This window comes from Platalea leucorodia (assembly GCF_965183815.1).
Source record: "Platalea leucorodia genome assembly, chromosome: 13".
Lineage (NCBI taxonomy): Eukaryota > Metazoa > Chordata > Aves > Pelecaniformes > Threskiornithidae > Platalea > Platalea leucorodia.
In genome coordinates, this window is record NC_138835.1 from 15,420,917 (window position 1) to 15,438,771 (window position 17,855).

Consider the following 17,855-nt stretch of genomic DNA (forward strand, 5'->3'; position numbering starts at 1 on the left):
ACAGCAGTCCCTTTGCTTGAAAAAAATCCTAAAATTCCTGCTTTCAAAATGAGTTATGGCCTTAACATATCTGTTATCACATATTTTAAGCAAAAGTGGCATGTAGCCCCAATTTAAATGGTCAAGAGGGCAGATGCACACAGCCACTGTGGACTGCTCAAAGTAGATGTGCATCAGCTCAGCCATGGCAAGGAAGGGCTACAGATCCTGTAACATCACATCCCCATCCCCCAAAAAGCCCTGTGCCAAACACCCATTGGCATGACACAGCATATGCTCTACTTTCTCATAGTCCGTCTCTGTCCCTCATGCAGCACCACGACGCTTGGGTTATGGGCTGATGCTGAAGCCTCAGGTCCACCTTCCATTTTCTCTCCCTTCTTCCAGCCTCACCACCTCACAAGCCTTTTTCATCACGAAGCTGAGACACTTTTCCCTCCTGCAACCCTCCATCCCTCCCATCTCAGCTGCGTGGTCCTCCTCAACACAGCAGAAGGCCAGGGAGTAAGAACTGGTCCTTCAGCCAGCGCTGGGCAGGGCCTGGGAGGTGGAGATCAGGGATATGAATTACCAGCCGATTCTGCAAAGTCACGGCGATGAAGCTCTGCCACCACAAAGATTCACATGGAAACACGGCGTGAAGCCATGAATGCACAATCAGGGCTACAGCTCAGGATCTGTCCAAAGGAGGTTCTCCTTGTTGAAGGAAGGAGAAATTTGTTTGTGCATAAATATCCACCAAAATAGCTGAAGGAAAGCACAGGGAAATGAGTGGGAAAGCAAACTGGAGTTTTTCTGGCAGAGCCCGCTTTGCTGCCTGTCTAAGAGTCCCTCTTCTGAGCAGGCAGCAAAGGCTGCACCAGTACCAGCTGCTTCTGGAGATCCTTTTCATTTAAACAAAGAGGCTGTAGCTATGGAAGGCACCCACTTTCCCTACAAAGCATTCCAAGGGTGAGAGGCATCCCTCTCTGGGCACACATTGACCTACCCAGCAATGATATTCCTAAGTACCCAGAGAGAGATGAGAGTCCAGTTACAGCTCTTTAAGGAGTTAACAAATCCTCCCCTGGGTGAAAAAAAAAAAAGAAAGGGGGGGGGGGGGAGAAGAAGATGTATTTACAGTCTAGCTCCTCATGAAAACACCTTGGAAAAACAGCCATAGCAAGTGCTCAGCATGAGATAGTGTCTTCATCAGGGTAAGTCCCGAGCAATGGGCACCACGTGGGGCAAATGCAGCTTTTGCCTTTCTGCAGTCGGGGTTTCCTCCACCTGCTAAAATTGTCTTCAGCACTGGGGGCCAGAGGCATTCGGAGCGGGTGAAAGGCTTTGCGTGGCTCCTACGAGCAGTGGGCATGAGGAGGGTGATTTCAACTGAACACTCGCCCAAACCAACTGACCTCAGTCTGACCTGTAGCTCGGTAAAGGATATCTCAGCACCTCCCTGGGTAAGTTCTTCCCATGGTGTAAAACTGTCCAAACTTCACTGAGGGTGCAAATTCTGCACCTTATTTCTGCTTTTAGAAATTGTGATTTGTGTTGGGGGAAAGGTGTTGGCTGAACAGCCTGGGCGGGGGGCGCGGAAGGGAGATGCAGCACCAGCAGAGCAAAGCACCCTTCAAAAGAGCTTTGCTCAGATGTGCCAGCGCCGTGAGCCGAGGAGCTCCCCGGGGGAGAGCTCAGCCCCCGGCTCATCCATTCCTCAGCCTTTTGCAGCACTTGACTCCAGCCAGCAGCAGCAGGGAGAACACTTAGTCATTAATAAATCCCATAATACTGAATAAAGCCCTTTGGTTTATGGTTTTGATATAAGAACTCACGCCTGGATACTTCTAATTAACTGAACTATGAAAGAACTAAAGATTTTAATTTTTTCCCACCGATTTTCTTTCTCTTTTTTTCAAAAAAGAAGAAAATCACTACTGTTAATAAAAAAAACTCTCCTTATATTTACCTGCCTGGGTAAGAACATTGATCTCTGTGCAGAGAGAAGGCGCTTTCCTTATTGCACATCTCCCTGGCTAATCCATCTTTCCTGGCTACAGAATATGGCTTTGGCTTTATTTTCAGAGCAGGTCTGTAATTCATTGCTTTCCATGATCACGCCTAACCCTGTAACTCCTGGGAAATATGCAGGGAGTAAGCGGGAAGAGCTCGGTTTTGTCCTGCATCATTCTCCTCTAATAGCAGGCAGCTGCCGGCATCACTGCCCTGCCTGCACATGAGAGCTGCCTGTTCCGAGACCCAGAGCAGCTGCAGAGGCTGGCGGGGTGCGGGCAGCTCGTGCTCATCTCCAACCGCCGATTTCTTAGCATTTTCACATCTTCTGGTTCCAGGTTGCCTGCAGACAGTTACCTGCATAACAGAAGCTCCCACCGCCCTCAGTAAAATGGGATCAGATGCTTCGGTGTTATTGCACGCACTCAGCAGTGGTTTCAGCTGGAAAAATAAGCCCACATGCAAAAATCCCGGCAACGCCAGAGTTGAAACAAGCCCCTGATCCACGCAGCTAAGTCTTTCAGACTCCACATCATTCAAAGTACAGGGGTTTTTATTTTCCTTTATTAAAGCACACGAGTAGCCACCTAGGAAATTGTCATTTACACTGCGGCAATTGTAAAATCATACCAACACGACCATTTCAGAAGAGAATTAAAGAGCTTGCGCTTCAGCCGGCCAGCCGATCGCGAGCCTTTAAATCCATAGGCACGGTACAATAAAGCTTTTGCTTTCAGGTTTTTGTTGCTCCTCTTATAGCAAACTCCACTGAGCATCGAACAGAATGCCTAAACACATTCACTGCAAGGGCCACAGAATTACCCAAAAGCTTAGTAAACACACATTTATTGAGTACTTGATTATGTAAGATCATTGCAGCATAGTCATTATAACAAAATCCGTATTAAAAAAATGCCAAACACTGGTATACTTTTCAGAGGACATAAATCTATTTAAAAACCCAACCAAGGACTACAAAGGGAGGGTGGCTGTTCCTCAGCCAGCCACTAACGAACGCTCTCCTGCTCCCGAATGGCACTGCAAGCAAAGCCCGGCAGTCGCTTCCCAGCGTCGCACAGCACCGTCCCCAGCACCATCAGACCGTACGCCAGCTGATGGGCTGAGAAGACTCAAGGTTGCTCACTGACTAACGCTGCTGTTGTATCCACGAACACAACAGCCCACCAAACTCACTTTTTCAAGGGCATGGGTACAGCTTGCCAGCAGCGCGGTTCTCGGGGAGTTGTTCTTCGCATGCTTGGGGGTTGTATGAGATTTCCTAGTGAGTGCTTGGGGATGAACATCCATTGCAAAGTGCTTAAAGTGCCCAGATTTCCTCCTCCCCCTACATTATTCAGGGGAAGCGCTAATTGCAAAGTTTGCTCTGGTATCCCTCCAGATTCCCAATCAAATGCTAATCAGCATGAAAATCTTCCCAGCTTGAGCAGTTTACAAGGGATCTGGGTCCTATACGTGGGACACTGGAATTGCATCTATATTTTAAGCCCAACCATAAGGGAAACACTTTACATAGAAATATAACATTGGATTCTTTTATACAGCATATATAAAGAACATGAAAGCATTAAAATATTGGCAAATCAATACATTAAAAATACAGTATCTCATAGACCAGAGCACAAGAAATATATTCACATGAAATCTGTACAGCCCGGACGACGCTGCCGGTTCTCACGTTGGAGCTGACCTCCCATCTCCAACTGGAGGTCGTTGCTTTGCTTCCCCATCAGCACCACTGGCCACCACTGCCCAGATTTCCCTGGGGTTTTGTGCTACAGGGAGAATACAAGCCTGCTGTCCCTGCTAGCACAGAGGGCACTCAGTGGTTAAGCTCTTCGATAATACTTTCATCATCAAATGAAATGACAGGGCATTTCAATTTACACAAAGCTCTGGCCTACTGGGAGAGGAAAATCAATCTATGGTTGGCAGGAGGGGTGGTACCTCGGCAGCATTTCCTAAGTGCTCTCAGCATCATGGATCTCATTTCATTAAAAAAAAAAAATAAACCACCTTTTGTATGGTTTGTGCACCACTTATCTCACCTGGAGCAGGTGGGCCTGTTTTGGGCTGCCCCTCCTGCCAGAAATGTCCATGTCTTCTGGAGAAGCTGCTGTTCTGACTTCTCCAAAATGGCTTTCCCCCATACATAAATACATGTATACATAGGCCACTTCATTCCTTCCTCCTCTCGCTGAGGAGGATCCCCAAGGCATGCTTGGCAAGATGAAATCCTACATTACAGCTGTACCTATAGCACTATAGGGATGTGTATATACAGACACATTCTGTCCATTATTACAATGGAAATACAGGGTTAAAAAAAAAGCAATAGCAGCATGTAAACAAGGATTTGTGTTCATTTCATCCATCTTTTCTTCTTCTTCTGAGCTACATTCACCAGTTTTGAGAGTCCCTTCTCACCACCTCGCTCCCCTCTGGAGGGTTTCGCTGCAGACCCCGTCCGCGTTGCCCTCCCCAGGCTCGTGGCCCCGGCTGCCTGGCTCGGGGCGGTTTGAATTTCCCTTTCCACCAGCTCCCGCATCCTTCCCTTTGCGATGACTCATCCTGGAGATGATCTTGGGTTTTTGTCTGACAGCTGCTGCCCACTTTGGCTTCAGCAATGTCTAATTTCAGAGCGATACCGCAGGAATAAAACCTGCACCCAAGCGCCCAATGAGCCACATGAGCTGTTAACATCTTAAACAACTCAGGGAGGAAAGGAGAAATGGAATAGTTCGCATTTTGTCTGTCTCCCAGCAGCAAAAGTGTAAGTCCAAGGAGCAATGCCTGTTTTAAACCCTTAATTCCTGAATTCTCAATAATGTTGCAAACCACCAGGGTTTCGCAGGAATTAAAGAGCTGATTTTAAACGTGTTCCTTAGTGCAGGGTGCACTGGAATTAAAAAGGCATCAAGTGGGCTCACTTTTTCTGCATGCTCTTGCAGTATCCTGTTTTCCCAACCCCCAAAATTGTTTCCTCGGTTTCTTGCCTCTCAGTTTTGAGGTCCTGCTAAAGAGCCGTTATCTGAGTTAGCTCTGACGTGGGGGTGGTTGGACTCTGCTGGGCGACAGCCGCCATGGGAATTTCCATGCCTAGTCAGGCCGGATTGTTAGTCCCCTCCGAGTTCTTGCAGGCATAGGCCACATCCTTGGCGATGCTGCACATCCTGTTGGACATCTGGAGCTCGGTCCTGAAGGCGGTGGGGAAGCAGAACTTCTTGAAGCACGCCTTGAAGTTCTCGTCTAAGAAGGCGTAGAGCACGGGGTTCAGGCTGCTGTTGGCGTACCCCAGCGCGGTGCAGAAGCAGGAGATGGCCAGCTCGAGCTCGCTTTCTGCCTTGGCACCCAAGCACTGGACCAGCACAAAAATCTGGATGGGAGTCCAGCAAATGATGAAGACGGCCACCACCACCAGGACCATTCGGGTGATGCGCCTCAGGTTTCGGTCCTTCTCCTTGGAGCCTGAAAGGACACGGACGTTCTTGAGTCTTCTGATCATGAGACTGTAGCAAACGGTGATGATTAACACAGGGATCATAAAGGAGAAGAGAAAGACACAGATGCCAAACACTGGATCCCAGTAATCCACGGGTGAAGGGAGTTTAATTAGACAATCAATTTCTGCAAGTCAAAAAAAAAATAAAGAGGAAGGGAAAAATCAGCAAACCCATACCAAGAAGAAAAGCATTTGCATATTCAGTTTAGTTTAGGCATGTTTAATACTGGAAAAGCAGTAGCAGTGATGCAGAGAGGCAAGGCCAGCAAGGAAAGAGTTAAGAGGGCTTTACAGCAGAGAGCTCACCACACTGATGAAACTGGTACCCCTCCCCAATGGCTCCCCAAGCCCACGGGCTCTCCTGGCCACCAACACCTCCCACCGCTTGGATGCATTTTTACTGACCGTTGTTTTCGTTCTCTGCAGATCCCATCACCATTGCTGGGATGCCAAAGACAGAAGCCAGCGCCCAGATGCAGACGTTCACCACCTTGGCCTTGTGGGGAGTGCGGATGTCTAGCGCTTTGATAGGGTGGCAGATGGCAATGTAGCGGTCCACGCTCATCATTGTCAGGGTGAAGGTGCTTGTGAACATATTGTAGTAGTCTATAGAGATGGCAATCTTGCAGAGGACATTGCCGAAGGGCCAGAAGCCCAGGAACGTGTCTGTACCCTGGAAGGGTAAGGTCATCAGACACAAGGTATCAGCCAGAGCGAGGTTAAAGATGTAAATGTTGGTTGCTGTCTTCATCTTGGTGAATCTGAAATGTAGGAATGAGCTATGGTTAGAGCTTCACCTGGCCATGATGGGCAAGACATTGAAGTCTACTGAAGAGGGCATTCTGCCACTTTAGAAAGGAGATACTGTATTTTTCTTACATAACAAGAGATTGAACACTTTCTACCTCCCACACGTTTATCAACACACAGCTCAACCCAGCTCCTACAACAGTACAAATGGTGCCTTCACCTTCAGTTTCATGAGTAGAAGCTTATTGCCTTAGACTGCAAGTGAGGTCCATGAAAGCCTGAGGCTGTCAACTCAGATCGTGCTTTTTGAAAAATGACTTCAGTAAGGCTAATCTAGGATTTCATCACATATGGCTTCATTATTATAAATATTGGTGAGAGCTTTACCCAGTAAGCTGATTTGAAAGGCATCATATGGTCCAGGGGTAAGTTGATTAGCCATTTTTTATGGGCTCATAACCAAAGACTGTGGCTAATGTGAGCTATCAGATCAGAATGGGCAAGATGACCAGCCCTGGCCAGTGGCAGCTAAAAACTGGTGAGGAATGAGGTTTGTATCAGAAGTCAAAATATCACAATGGATCTTTCTAAAGAAATGGGTCGTTTGCAGATAAAGTCATGAGCCAACTCTGCTTCAAAGGGTTTTTGTCATTTCTGTATTACTTTTATCGCATGAACTGACTGCCCCAAAAGAAGATTCACCTTGCTCTAATGATAATCACCTCCTTTTTACACATGGGAAATGATGCAAAGAAAGATATGATCACCTACCAAGGATACATGCAAAGTCTGCAGAAATGGAAGCTCAACGGTCACTCTGACAGCATCTAACATTTCAGCTCCAGGATGTTCCTCTCACGGGCAAAATAAGAGCTCAAATAGGTATAATTTTAAAACTACAGCTCATGTGTCATTTACTATACTAATGGCCTTTGGAGAAATGTTGCCAGAAACGGCAACGATGTGTGTTATTAACAGAGGGCAACTTCATTTGAGGGCAACACTTAAACCTATAAACTACTGTACTATTTGCAGTTTGATATGTGTTGGAATATTACGGGGTCTGATTTGACCTAAAAAGCTTTTTGTCAAATTGATTCAGAACAGCAAACCCACAACTGCACTCCTCAGCACTGTACCCCCGTGACGATCTGAGCTTCAGCTCTTAGAATCACAGAATCGTTAAGGTTGGAAAAGACCCTTAAGATCATCGAGTCCAACCGTTAACCCAGCACTGCCAAGGGCCACCACTAAACCATGTCCCTGAGCACCACATCTCCCCGGCTTTTAAATACCTCCAGGGATGGGGACTCAACCGCTTCCCTGGGCAGCCTGGGCCAGGGCCTGACAGCCCTTTGGGGGAAGTTTGAAAGCTTGGAGGAACATTATCACTGCCATCCTCTGAATTCTGTTGATGCACATGGTGACTTAGCCAGGGGATCCACAACCCAGAATATAAAGTCTATTTTTTTACCCTCTTAGGGCTCTAAGGTGTGCTTGTATTAGAAGTCAAGTGTTTGAAAGTGGCTTCAGAAAGCAAGAACAAACAATCCTACATTTGACCTTGAAAGCCAAAGGAAGCTTTTGGAGCAGGTGAACATTGATGGAAGCACTTGAGGTCCCCACATACGCCGAGCCAGGCTCCTCCTGGCCCAGAAATCACAGCACCTGAGCAAGACAGGGGGTTCTTAGAAAGCCAGCCCAGATCAGATAAACTTATATAAGCAAAAGCAGTAGAGGAAAAATACCAGTGTCTTTCCTATTGTGAAGGGATGAACAAGCAAAACACTTCGCAAATCCAACGCAGCCAGGCAGCTCCCAGGGCTTTAAAGCTTTGGGACTTCCTAAGCAGGATCGCACAGAAACAGACTGCAGCGCTGTGAACCCCAGAGCAGCAGCATCTCAGGGTGGGAGAGTTTTGCTTTTTTGTTTGAATTCTTGCAGTTGGCATAAATGAGGCAATGCACACAGGGAGCACGAGACGGGTCTGCGAATGGATTCAGCCACTTTCCCCTCTAAGTCAGTGGGGGGGTAATTAAAATTAAGAAATTAAATCACTGTTCTTCATCAGCCCACACAAAAATGAAATATTGTCAGCTTAGGCTTCAGGAAATCATTCAGTCACCTAAGACTGTGTTAGCAAAGGTCTCCTGGGAGCTGGCGTTTTCCTCCACATACCACAGACCTGGCTGGGCTCACCCAGGCTTCCCAAAGGTCAAGCTTGTTCCAGTCCATCCTTCCAGGAGGGCTGGACTTGGAGGCAACTCATCGACATGTCTCTAACCCTGATTTTATTGATGTTATAACTCAAGGGAATAGCAACTGCATTTTTGAACCATGATGGGCAGCTAAACCACTGTGAAACAGAAAAAAATTAAAGGTGTTTTTTTTTTTTTTTACCAGTGGGAGAAAAGCAGCAATCCACCCACCTCTGCCACCCATCCAGCATCCACGGGGGACAACGTTGCCTCCATGCACACTCCTGTGTCACCAGCACAGTGAGAAGTTTGGGGCATCTCAGCTAACCCTGAGCCTGGGGTGCGCAGATTGCAAACCTTCAGCTCCCTCTTGCTCCCCTCTACCCCAGGGGACCTCGCTGGTCCCTCTCCTCCAGGATACTTCTCAGCAAGCATCAAGAGTCCAGGTGCAATTGCTCAGCCTAGCCCTGCAAAATCCGCTCTCCCCCGATGCACGGATCCCTCCCTGCTGCCCCTTCCCTCACTCCCTGCGAGGTGACGGCAGAGCTGCCTTGGTCACTCCCTCCGACGCAGGGCCATGCTGGGGTGCCTGGCCCACCGCTCACCTCCACCAACCCACCTTCAAGTGGATTTTAAGGCTGATTATGTGCTCTTGAAAGGTGGGGAAATTAATTTACACCTAACTAATTACTTCTAGCTCCACTTTCTCCGCACACTGAGAGCAGCCATTATCCCAACCAAACAATGTTCCCAAACATTTCCAGAATGTTCAGCACAAACAAAAAATCAATTAATCACTTATCTGTGGATTAACCTCTTTTTCTTTTCCTCCAGGAACTGAGAGTTTTCGCTTTCTTAATCTGCACAAAAGAGACCATTTAAACTCTCAGGCTCTAGGAGACACCTAAGGTCCCCCCCACGGCACAGCTCCGATGCGGATAAGTCTGTGGCCTCCATGGAGGACATTAGCTCCCCGCTGAGCCACTTTCTTGCACTCCATCACAGAGGCAATTTCCTAATGGAGCATCTCCCACAGGGCAGTTCTCAGCTCTCCATCCAGCTCCACCTTTGTCACAAAAGTAATTGCTTTGCTCTGCTCCCCTGGCTGCTGAAGCCTAAGAGGAAAAATGTCTGGATATCAGCTCAGCACTCAGCTTCCCCCTCCTTTTTGCTAAGTGGACCTCGAGCAGCATTACCTGGAACAAAGCTGAGCTTCAGCAAGGGGAACCCACAGTTTGGGAGAGGAGATGGGTAGGAAACAGCTCTTCCATATACCTGGCTTTGAGGTCCTGTTTTTCACAAGGACGGATTCTGTCCCTGGTTGAGCCTCAGGGTGAGCTGCAAACCTGTTGATTTAGCATCTCTCCCTCCTTTCCCCCCAGCCACCATGAGGCTGCAGGGCAGCAAGCAGCTCCAGATGCCCCAGGGCTGAGGACCAGCCGGCTGCAGCAAACCAACAACCCAAAATGGAGCTGCAGACACCAGGGGCAGAGGGAGCAGAGCAAAGCCTTCAGCCCTGGGGAACCGTGAGCGTTATCTCCAGGAGTTCTCTGCCTCTTGGAGCCTCTTGATTTTTATATTCATAGCTCCAGCTAATTGGGATGCAGACAGTGCTGTTCACCTTGAGCAGCTCCCTCCATTCCCACCCCATGCCCTGGCATCAGTGACAGCCTTTGCTGCCCTCCCCAGACATGCACAGGGAAGCAAAATAGAGCCAAAAAGGCTCAGGAAGGATTTTTGCTGAGCTGCTCCCACCCTCTGACGGTGGAAATCGGCACCGGTTCACTGACATCACTGCTCCCAACCTGCTCTTAGCTCACAGGTTGTATGAAGCTGATATTTGATCTGGCACGTACCATCGTGATTTGTGTCCTCCCAGCCATACACCCACACCATGCTCTCCGTGTCCCTGCTGCTCCAATCACCTTTTCAGAGCCCCCTCATCCTGAAATTACCCAATTCAAGCCAGTTTATTCTTAATGGCTCAACAGGCCACAAAAAAAAAAGCAACAAGACAATTTAAGACAGAAATTTAAATCACTTTGGACCATGAAGCCAGATGCTACAGCAAAAGCAGCCAGCAAGGCCGGCACGTAAAAGCCTATTAATTCCCTGGCAGGACGGTGACTGGCTAGCAGGGGCTAAGGAATCTGCCGCCAGCCAGGGCAAGCAGCAATGCTCTGGGACAGATGATTTTCTTGCCCTTTGAGTCTCACTGCCGTGTCTGGGTAACACTGGTGCCCTCCCTCCTCAAGGTGCTCTCTGGGGACCAGCGCAGACAAGGACATTGCATGGCCGCGATGGCTGCCATGCCGAGGGCAGAGGCTGGGTGGCCGCTGCTGCAAAAGCCTCCACAGCTCGCCCGGGGGCTCGCAGGGATGCTTATGCAACCCCGAGCGGGCACATGGCCACCAAGAACAGTGCTTCAGTCTAAGGAGGGTGTTCGTCAGCATCCGTCCTGCAGCAAGATGCTCTCAGCCCTGTTCATGTGCAGGATCTGCCTCTGCTGAACTGCTCGTGTCCTAAATGCTGCTGGGAATTGCCCAGTCCCTGAAAAGCACTGGGAACCAAGTCCCACATTAACCATCACAGTTACTGCTGCACATGGGTAATTCCACTCATCCCACAGAAGCCAGAAACCAAGAGCCCTCCAGCACACGTTGCCGTTGCAGGAACTGTGTTAGCAGGGGCCACACATGGCTGCTATGAGCCATGTGGCTGAGCCCAGCTCACCTGGGCTCATGAGGGCCTGGAAACTGGGGACCTGCAGACCTGCCCTTTGCAGCAGGTCCCCCTCCTGCTCACCTTGCCATCCTCCCCTGGCTCCAATCACTCTGCACGGCACAGAGCCCTTGGCATGGGTTTCCCTTCTCTACAAATTGCAACAATTGTCTTTTTTTTTGGCCAGGAAAAAACTAAAAGACAGGGATCTGGAGAGAGCTGAGGTCTCAGATGGCCCCGCCAGTGCCCACTGGGTCCACACCGCATTAAACACTCACTCGATTTCAGCTCCGACACACACAGCTTGTTGAGGCTCTTCCCTTAGAAAGCTTTCTATTAAGAAATCAGCATCTCTGCAATGTCATAATTAACTTCATTTTCCCTGTCTCATCACAGCCAGCTGCCCTCACCCTGTTCTCAGGGATCGATGCAGTTTTCCAGCAGAATAACAGCTGGCACAGCCATCCGCAAGCAGCCGCCCAGTGCAGGCACCTCCCCATCCCAGCCCTCCTCCTAAAGCTTCACCTGGAAGCAGCGAATAAAAGCAGAGGGGCCTAACAGCCCTAATCTGCCTAAACAGCTGCTTAAAATGCTCTGAAATAGTGTTCTTCTATAGGGAGAGCTGAGCACCGCCAGTATTTTGCCAGGCTCCCAACAGAGAGCTGCCGTGGCAAAGAGAAGCGCCCTAGGAACCAGGCATCATTCCCATGGGGGCTGGATCCAGGCAAGCAGAGTCGACACTGAGGAAGGGAGTCCTCCGGATCATCGCTGCTGAGCATCACAGCATCGTGATGGAGCAGGGGACAACAGAGGACTTCCCGGGCCAGAAGCTGCATGTTGTCCCCGGTCCCTTCCCTGGCACGGTGGAGCATTAGGGGTCTGTCACACCCCATGCAGCAACACTTCGGTTGCTCTCATGTATGGGTCAGCATCACCTCCAGCCCCGTGGGTCATCCAACCCCATGGCCATTGCAAGAACCATACATTCCCCTGTTTTCTTCCTAAAAACAAAGCGCTCAGGCATCCAGCCTTGCAGCATTCAGCATAGATAAGAGGGACCTCAGCAGCCTGCTCTCCCCCGCTCTCCCCACAAACCCTCCCTGCCTCGTGCTGTTCAACTCCTTGTTTCACATTCATTAGAAAGCAGTACAGGCAATATATGCAGAAGAGAGCAAACAGCAGAAGGAGGAGGGAGGGGAGGCATTATCTGCACTGGCAAGGAACTCCACAATGAGCAAGCAGAACAAAGCCGCAGACAAGGCAGGTTTCCACAACAGGCCCTTTGCTGTCCAGGAAAGCACGCTCCCGACAAGAGCCCTTCTCGGTCTTATCCAATTAGTGCTGCTCAGCACTAGAAGGGGACTGAGAGTCACATGATGACTGTCTCTAAATTAATCATTCCAAATGTTAAATCACTCCAAATATAATAGAGATGTAGGCTGGGTTCTACAACAGAGGGGAAAATCCAGAGGAGGCTTTGAATTTGTATTTTTGTGTGAAATACCAGGAGATTTTAAACTTTTCCCTCAGCGCTGCAAAAAACTCATTCAAGAGGAATAAAAAACAAGCCTTCCTGAAGCCTCCAATTTCCTCGAGTGCCGATATTAGAGTCTCTGTATTTCCCAACTCCCTCTTAAACAGGAAACAATTACTGTCTACGTCACTGCACCGTTCTTTTTCTGGAAGATAATACACCAGTTCCTCATCGGTTGTGTAGCATGCTGAAGTCTGGTTATCCCTGGTGAAATATAAGCATAGAAGAAAAACAGCTTTTGTAGGGTGCAGCGTACCTATAGATGACAGGAGTGCAGCACAGAGGGTTTGCTAGTCTTTTTTCCATTAACGGAAGAGATATATCATCAAGAGTCCCAAAGCCCCATGTTGACTTACCAGCAACCAACATTCAGCCTACTGAAAAAAGATGCTCTTTCAGGCCTGAAGCCCAGCAGCACCAATGCTCCCATCTGGGGAAAAAAAACCTGTGCCTGAGAAGTCATCAGCATCCTCCTTGCACGGCCACTAATTTGGCAGCTCTGCCTGAATCTGCATAGATGGCCAGGGTCAAGAGTTTGAGATACCGGGTCCAGTTTATCACCCAACCTGCTCCTGACCTTAACAGACAGGGCAAGGAGAGAAAAATCCCGGGCAGGAATAACCAGATGTTGCCGTTTCTCACTGAACCAAGAAGGGTCATGTCCCTGGGTATAACTCGGCTTTAGTCTCAGCTGGTACTGAGCTCCTGGGGACACTGATGGAGACAAACAGCAGCTTCTTCTACATGTGTCCTAGCTCAGTTACAACTTCCCCAGCACACATTATTCAAGCGGCCCCTCCAGGCTCACATAAAAGTTTTTTGGGAAAAACAGAGGTGAATCTCCAAAAAGGAGTACCCAAATAATTAAAACTTCTATTAGCTCTTTTGTATGTACAGGGATTTACTGGATAAAAGGGGAACAGAAGTGGAAAAGGCCTCGGGGAGATGGAGGTGACACATTTCTTCAGTTTTCCATTGTTTAGAACCAATAAAACCAGAGGACACAAAAAAAGGCAAGTTCCAGGGGAAATGCCAGTGCTAAATCCCACTTTTTTTGGGTCCCATTTATCCAGCTGGAAGGTATCAAAGCCAAAAAGGAGCAGAACAGAAGCCACCATTTTGAAAGCGTGGCCCCGCATAGCCACGGCACACGCCCACCCTGACCAGGGTGCCGGTTTGGGACGTTTGTATTCTTGGTGGTACACCGCTCACAGCCGCGGGCAGGGGCCGGCAGGGTCCTGCTGTCCACATCCCACGAGACCTTTGCAGACAGGGAGAAGATTTCTGCCAAGGCTTCTCCTTCTTACACACACCTAAGGCTCCCTGCCATTCCCAGGGAGCTGCATCGCCATGGGACAAGGACTTCTCACTCCCAGAGCCTCACTACCCACCACGCTTACATGCGCCCACCGACACCGTGCCTACTCAAATGATTGCTACTACGCTGAACAGAAAGGCGAGCTCTCCAAACGCGAGCTCTCCCTGCGCTGCAAACCTCCTCTCTCCATCCCCGGGCTCCCCAGGGCTAACGAGAGCCCTTCGCCCTGCCAGAAGCTCCTCGGCAGGAAGAGCACGGACAGGCAGCCTGATGAACAGTCACGTCGCTTTGCCCTTGTAGCAGAGATTTAGCCACCGTTCACCGGCCTGTGATACCAAAAACTTCATTTTGCAGCATCTCCCCCAGCTGGGTTGTGTGTATTCAAGGGAAAGATGCTTTGGAAGCTGCAAGGCTCCTGGCAGGAGCAAGACTAAATCTCATCAGTGTCTGAATACCTGCTAAATATTTTTGTCCTCTGCTGGAGGAGAAAACAAATTGATCCTGTCTTTTCTGTGCTGGTAGCATCCACCTGCACCAGGATTCTGCTCCGAGACATGTATAAAATGGAAGCTCGCTCCTAAAATACAGGGTACAGAGATCAGAAGGGGGTTGCTGGCGTTTGACACAGAATCACAGCCCTAATGGTTGCATAAACTTATTTTGCACTTACAGGGGGGAACAGGGTTTCTGAGTCCGAGAGAGGGTGGTTTGAACCACAGCAGAACCAGACAGGGACACTTAAAATGCCAGGAAGGTGCAGATAAGCTGGACAGTGCTGCTGGAGTGGCGCGGGCTCCATGCCCTGTCCCTCTGCAAAGGTCTCCCTGCTCTCCCCACTTCAGCCTGAGGCGCCAGAGAAGCTGCCCTCATCTCTGCAGCATCCTCTCACATCTTATCGATGCCTATAGTTTCCAAAGAGTTGGAAGAGCTGCATTCGTGATTTTTTCCCCTGTAAAAGTAAGACTGAGCCTCCCAGCAGGCTCTTTCCCTTGCGACCGGATTCAGCTTTGGAAAGCGCCAGCTCCCAGATGGAGCAGCACCTGCAGCCACAGCTGGGGTGCCGGACGCAGCACAGGAGGGAGACGTCCTGCGAGATCCAGCACACCCTGGCAGCAGGATGCTCCCAGCGCTTCGCCCTCCCCAGGGACACCCAGCTCCCTGCAAAAAAAGCCTCATTTTTTGAGCAGATCTGATCGCTCTGATCCATTCTCTGGGTTAAACTTTAGGAGGCACCAGAGGGCAGCTGAAAGCTGGTGGGAACCTACATCACAGCCTAGGAAGGGAGAAAAACAAATAAACCCCAAACGATAAAACGAAATGCCACATCGTTACCTCTAGCGCACATCGCAATTACCAGGGAAGCACCTGCCTGCCTCACCCGCAGCAGGGAGTTGGGGGGAGGTCTGCCCCGCTCACAGCCCTCCCTGCCCGCAGCCCTGCCTGCGTGTCCTACCTGACGATCACATACATGACGGAGCAGTTGCCCACCAGCCCCACAATGCACACAATGGAGTAGACGACCACGATGGTGATCTTGATGCTCAGCGGCAGGAAGCTGTCCCCCGTGCCGTTGTTGAACCAGTTACTGGGGAGAAAGCTGAGGTTCAGCATGGAGGAGTCGTTCAGCAGCTTTCTCAGGTCAGGGTCTTCCAAAATATGGGCAGGGAAGAGCGGGTCCATCCTGAAGCACCAGCCTGTGCCAAGGACCTGGGGTGCCAAAGAGACAGTTTTAAGATCTGCTGATCAATCGAGTAGCATGGGACTGTAGCAAAGCATGTGCGTGAGAAACGCTGGCGGAGAAGGATGATTTATTGCTGGGGAGAGCACGGCCCCCCTCAAAACCTCCCCAAGAGCATTTTAATGGGATGCAACCCTGCGAGCTTGGTGCATCCCCAGCACACAGGGAGCTCGCGCGTATCTCCACACCGCCAGCGCAGGGGACATGCGGGCTGCACAACGCCATCCCTCCCAAGGGCTGGATGCTCCTACCTGCCTCTGCCAGCCCTGCCGGGTCGGTGAGTCCTCACAGGCGGCTTTGTACCCCCAGACCTCCCCCCCAGTGCCCCCCGAGAGCCGCCGCAGCCTCCCAGCGGGGCTGGGGCACGACCCCTCCCCAGCCCCTGCCCCGATCCAGCCCAGGGAAAAGGGCAGGAAAAGCCTAAAGTTGAAAATAAGCCCCCGCCGCTCCTTACCTGCCTGCGGGTTTCCCCTCTAACGCGGCTCCCAGCCCCGCGGCTCCGGGCGAGGCTGCGCACCCCGGGGCCGCATCCAGGCACCCCCGGGCGGGGGGGCGCAGAGCCGGGCTGCGGGCACGGCCGGAGGCTCCGCTCCGGAGGCAGGCGGTGGAGGGGGGGTTAAGGGGCTGCTCCTCGCAGGTACGGATGCTGCCAGCGCAGGGGGCTGCACCCCGGAGCCCACGTTTTTAACGAAAAGGGAGGGATGGGGAGAGGGAGGGAGGACGGACGGCGGCTGGGCAGAGCCAGCCCCGGCTGCCTGGCTTCTCCCACTGCGTAAGAGAAAAGCGGGGGGGGGGGGAAGGAGGGAAAAGGGGGAGGATAATAAATAACCTAAGGCACCAAATGGAAAACGAGCCCACACCTGCGAGCCCAAGGGCAGCGTCCTCCTCCCCCCGGGGCGGGGAGGGGGGTCCAGCCCCGTTCCCCCCCAGGCCCCGCGGCAGCCCCCGGCTGCGGAGGGGACCCGCAGCCTGCCTGGGGTGCCCCCGCGCCGCTGGGGAGGGGCAGGAGCGGGGTGCTGGGGGGATCCGGCTTGGGAAGCGAATTCCTCCCTCCTCTGCAATTGTGCAGCCTGAACGCTGGGCTAGCGCAGGAGAAGCGGAATGGGGGATTTGACCTAGAAACTGGCAAAAATACAAGGAGGACTGAGAACCGAGGGGGGAGAAAATTGTCGTTCTTGAGTGTTCTTATAGTGGCACTTGCTAAAGGTCATTTTTGTAACCCAAAACATCCTGCATTTCGGATCAGAGTTAGAGCAGAACATTTATTTTAAGAAGCTGCAGTGGTAAATTCATTACCTTAGGGTGGGTGATCCATGCAGACCCCCCAGGTCCCTGCCCTCCCCAGTCCGGCCGTGGGGCACTGACCCTGAGAGACCCAGTGCCCAAGAGCTGCAGAGCCCCCCAGCTACGCCACCCCCCCAAACAGGGTGCAAAGCAGTCTTTGGGGTCCATCCCCAGCTTGATCCCAGATTGGGGGGGGATCGACTGCTGAGAACGAGAGCCTCATGGCCCGGTGCCTCTCGCCATCTCTGGTGTTTCCCCAAAAAAGCCATTTTCCAACAGTTTGTGCTGGGGACACAAGCAGACACACGGATACGATCCAATTTGGGGCACATTGCTATTTCCCAGGAGATGGAGAAAAGGAAAATAAGTTCTTAGGCAGCAAATGCTGCTTCTCTTCCAGAGCCAGCCCAAGGCAGAGCTGCTTGGGCCCAGCAGACACATTCAGGGCTGGCCCCTTCTGCTCTAGTTCAGCTTTAATGGATATCTGGGGACATTTAGCACAGAAGCTGCACCTTCTTTACAACAAATGTAACAGTATAGTATGGTAATGCATGGTAATTTTCCTGAATGCTTCCATAAGAGCAGATCTCAGCTCTAACAGGGAACAAAGCATGACCCAGAGATACAGCCCTCTTGTGAAATACAACAGTCTTGGTGCTTGAAAAAGTTTTCTTTGGTCAGTCCATTAACGAGAGAGTGTGAAATAAATACTAGACAGACTAGACATTACTTTAATTGTTAATGGATTGATTTTCAAAGGCTGAAGGAAGGACAGCAGTAAATCAGCGCGAGCGCGC

The 17,855-nt window shown here is 50.6% G+C and overlaps 1 protein-coding gene across 1 annotated transcript; it reads right to left on the bottom strand.

Annotated features, from left to right (window-relative positions):
• Positions 1-5,116: 5,116 nt before the first annotated feature.
• Positions 5,117-15,716, bottom strand: OPRL1 (opioid related nociceptin receptor 1; the record flags this gene model as incomplete). The annotated part of the gene is made up of 3 exons (XM_082325588.1): positions 5,117-5,640; positions 5,921-6,276; positions 15,490-15,716. 3 exons carry the CDS (start codon positions 15,714-15,716, stop codon positions 5,117-5,119), a joined length of 1,107 nt encoding a protein of 368 aa, XP_082181714.1.
• Positions 15,717-17,855: the final 2,139 nt, after the last annotated feature.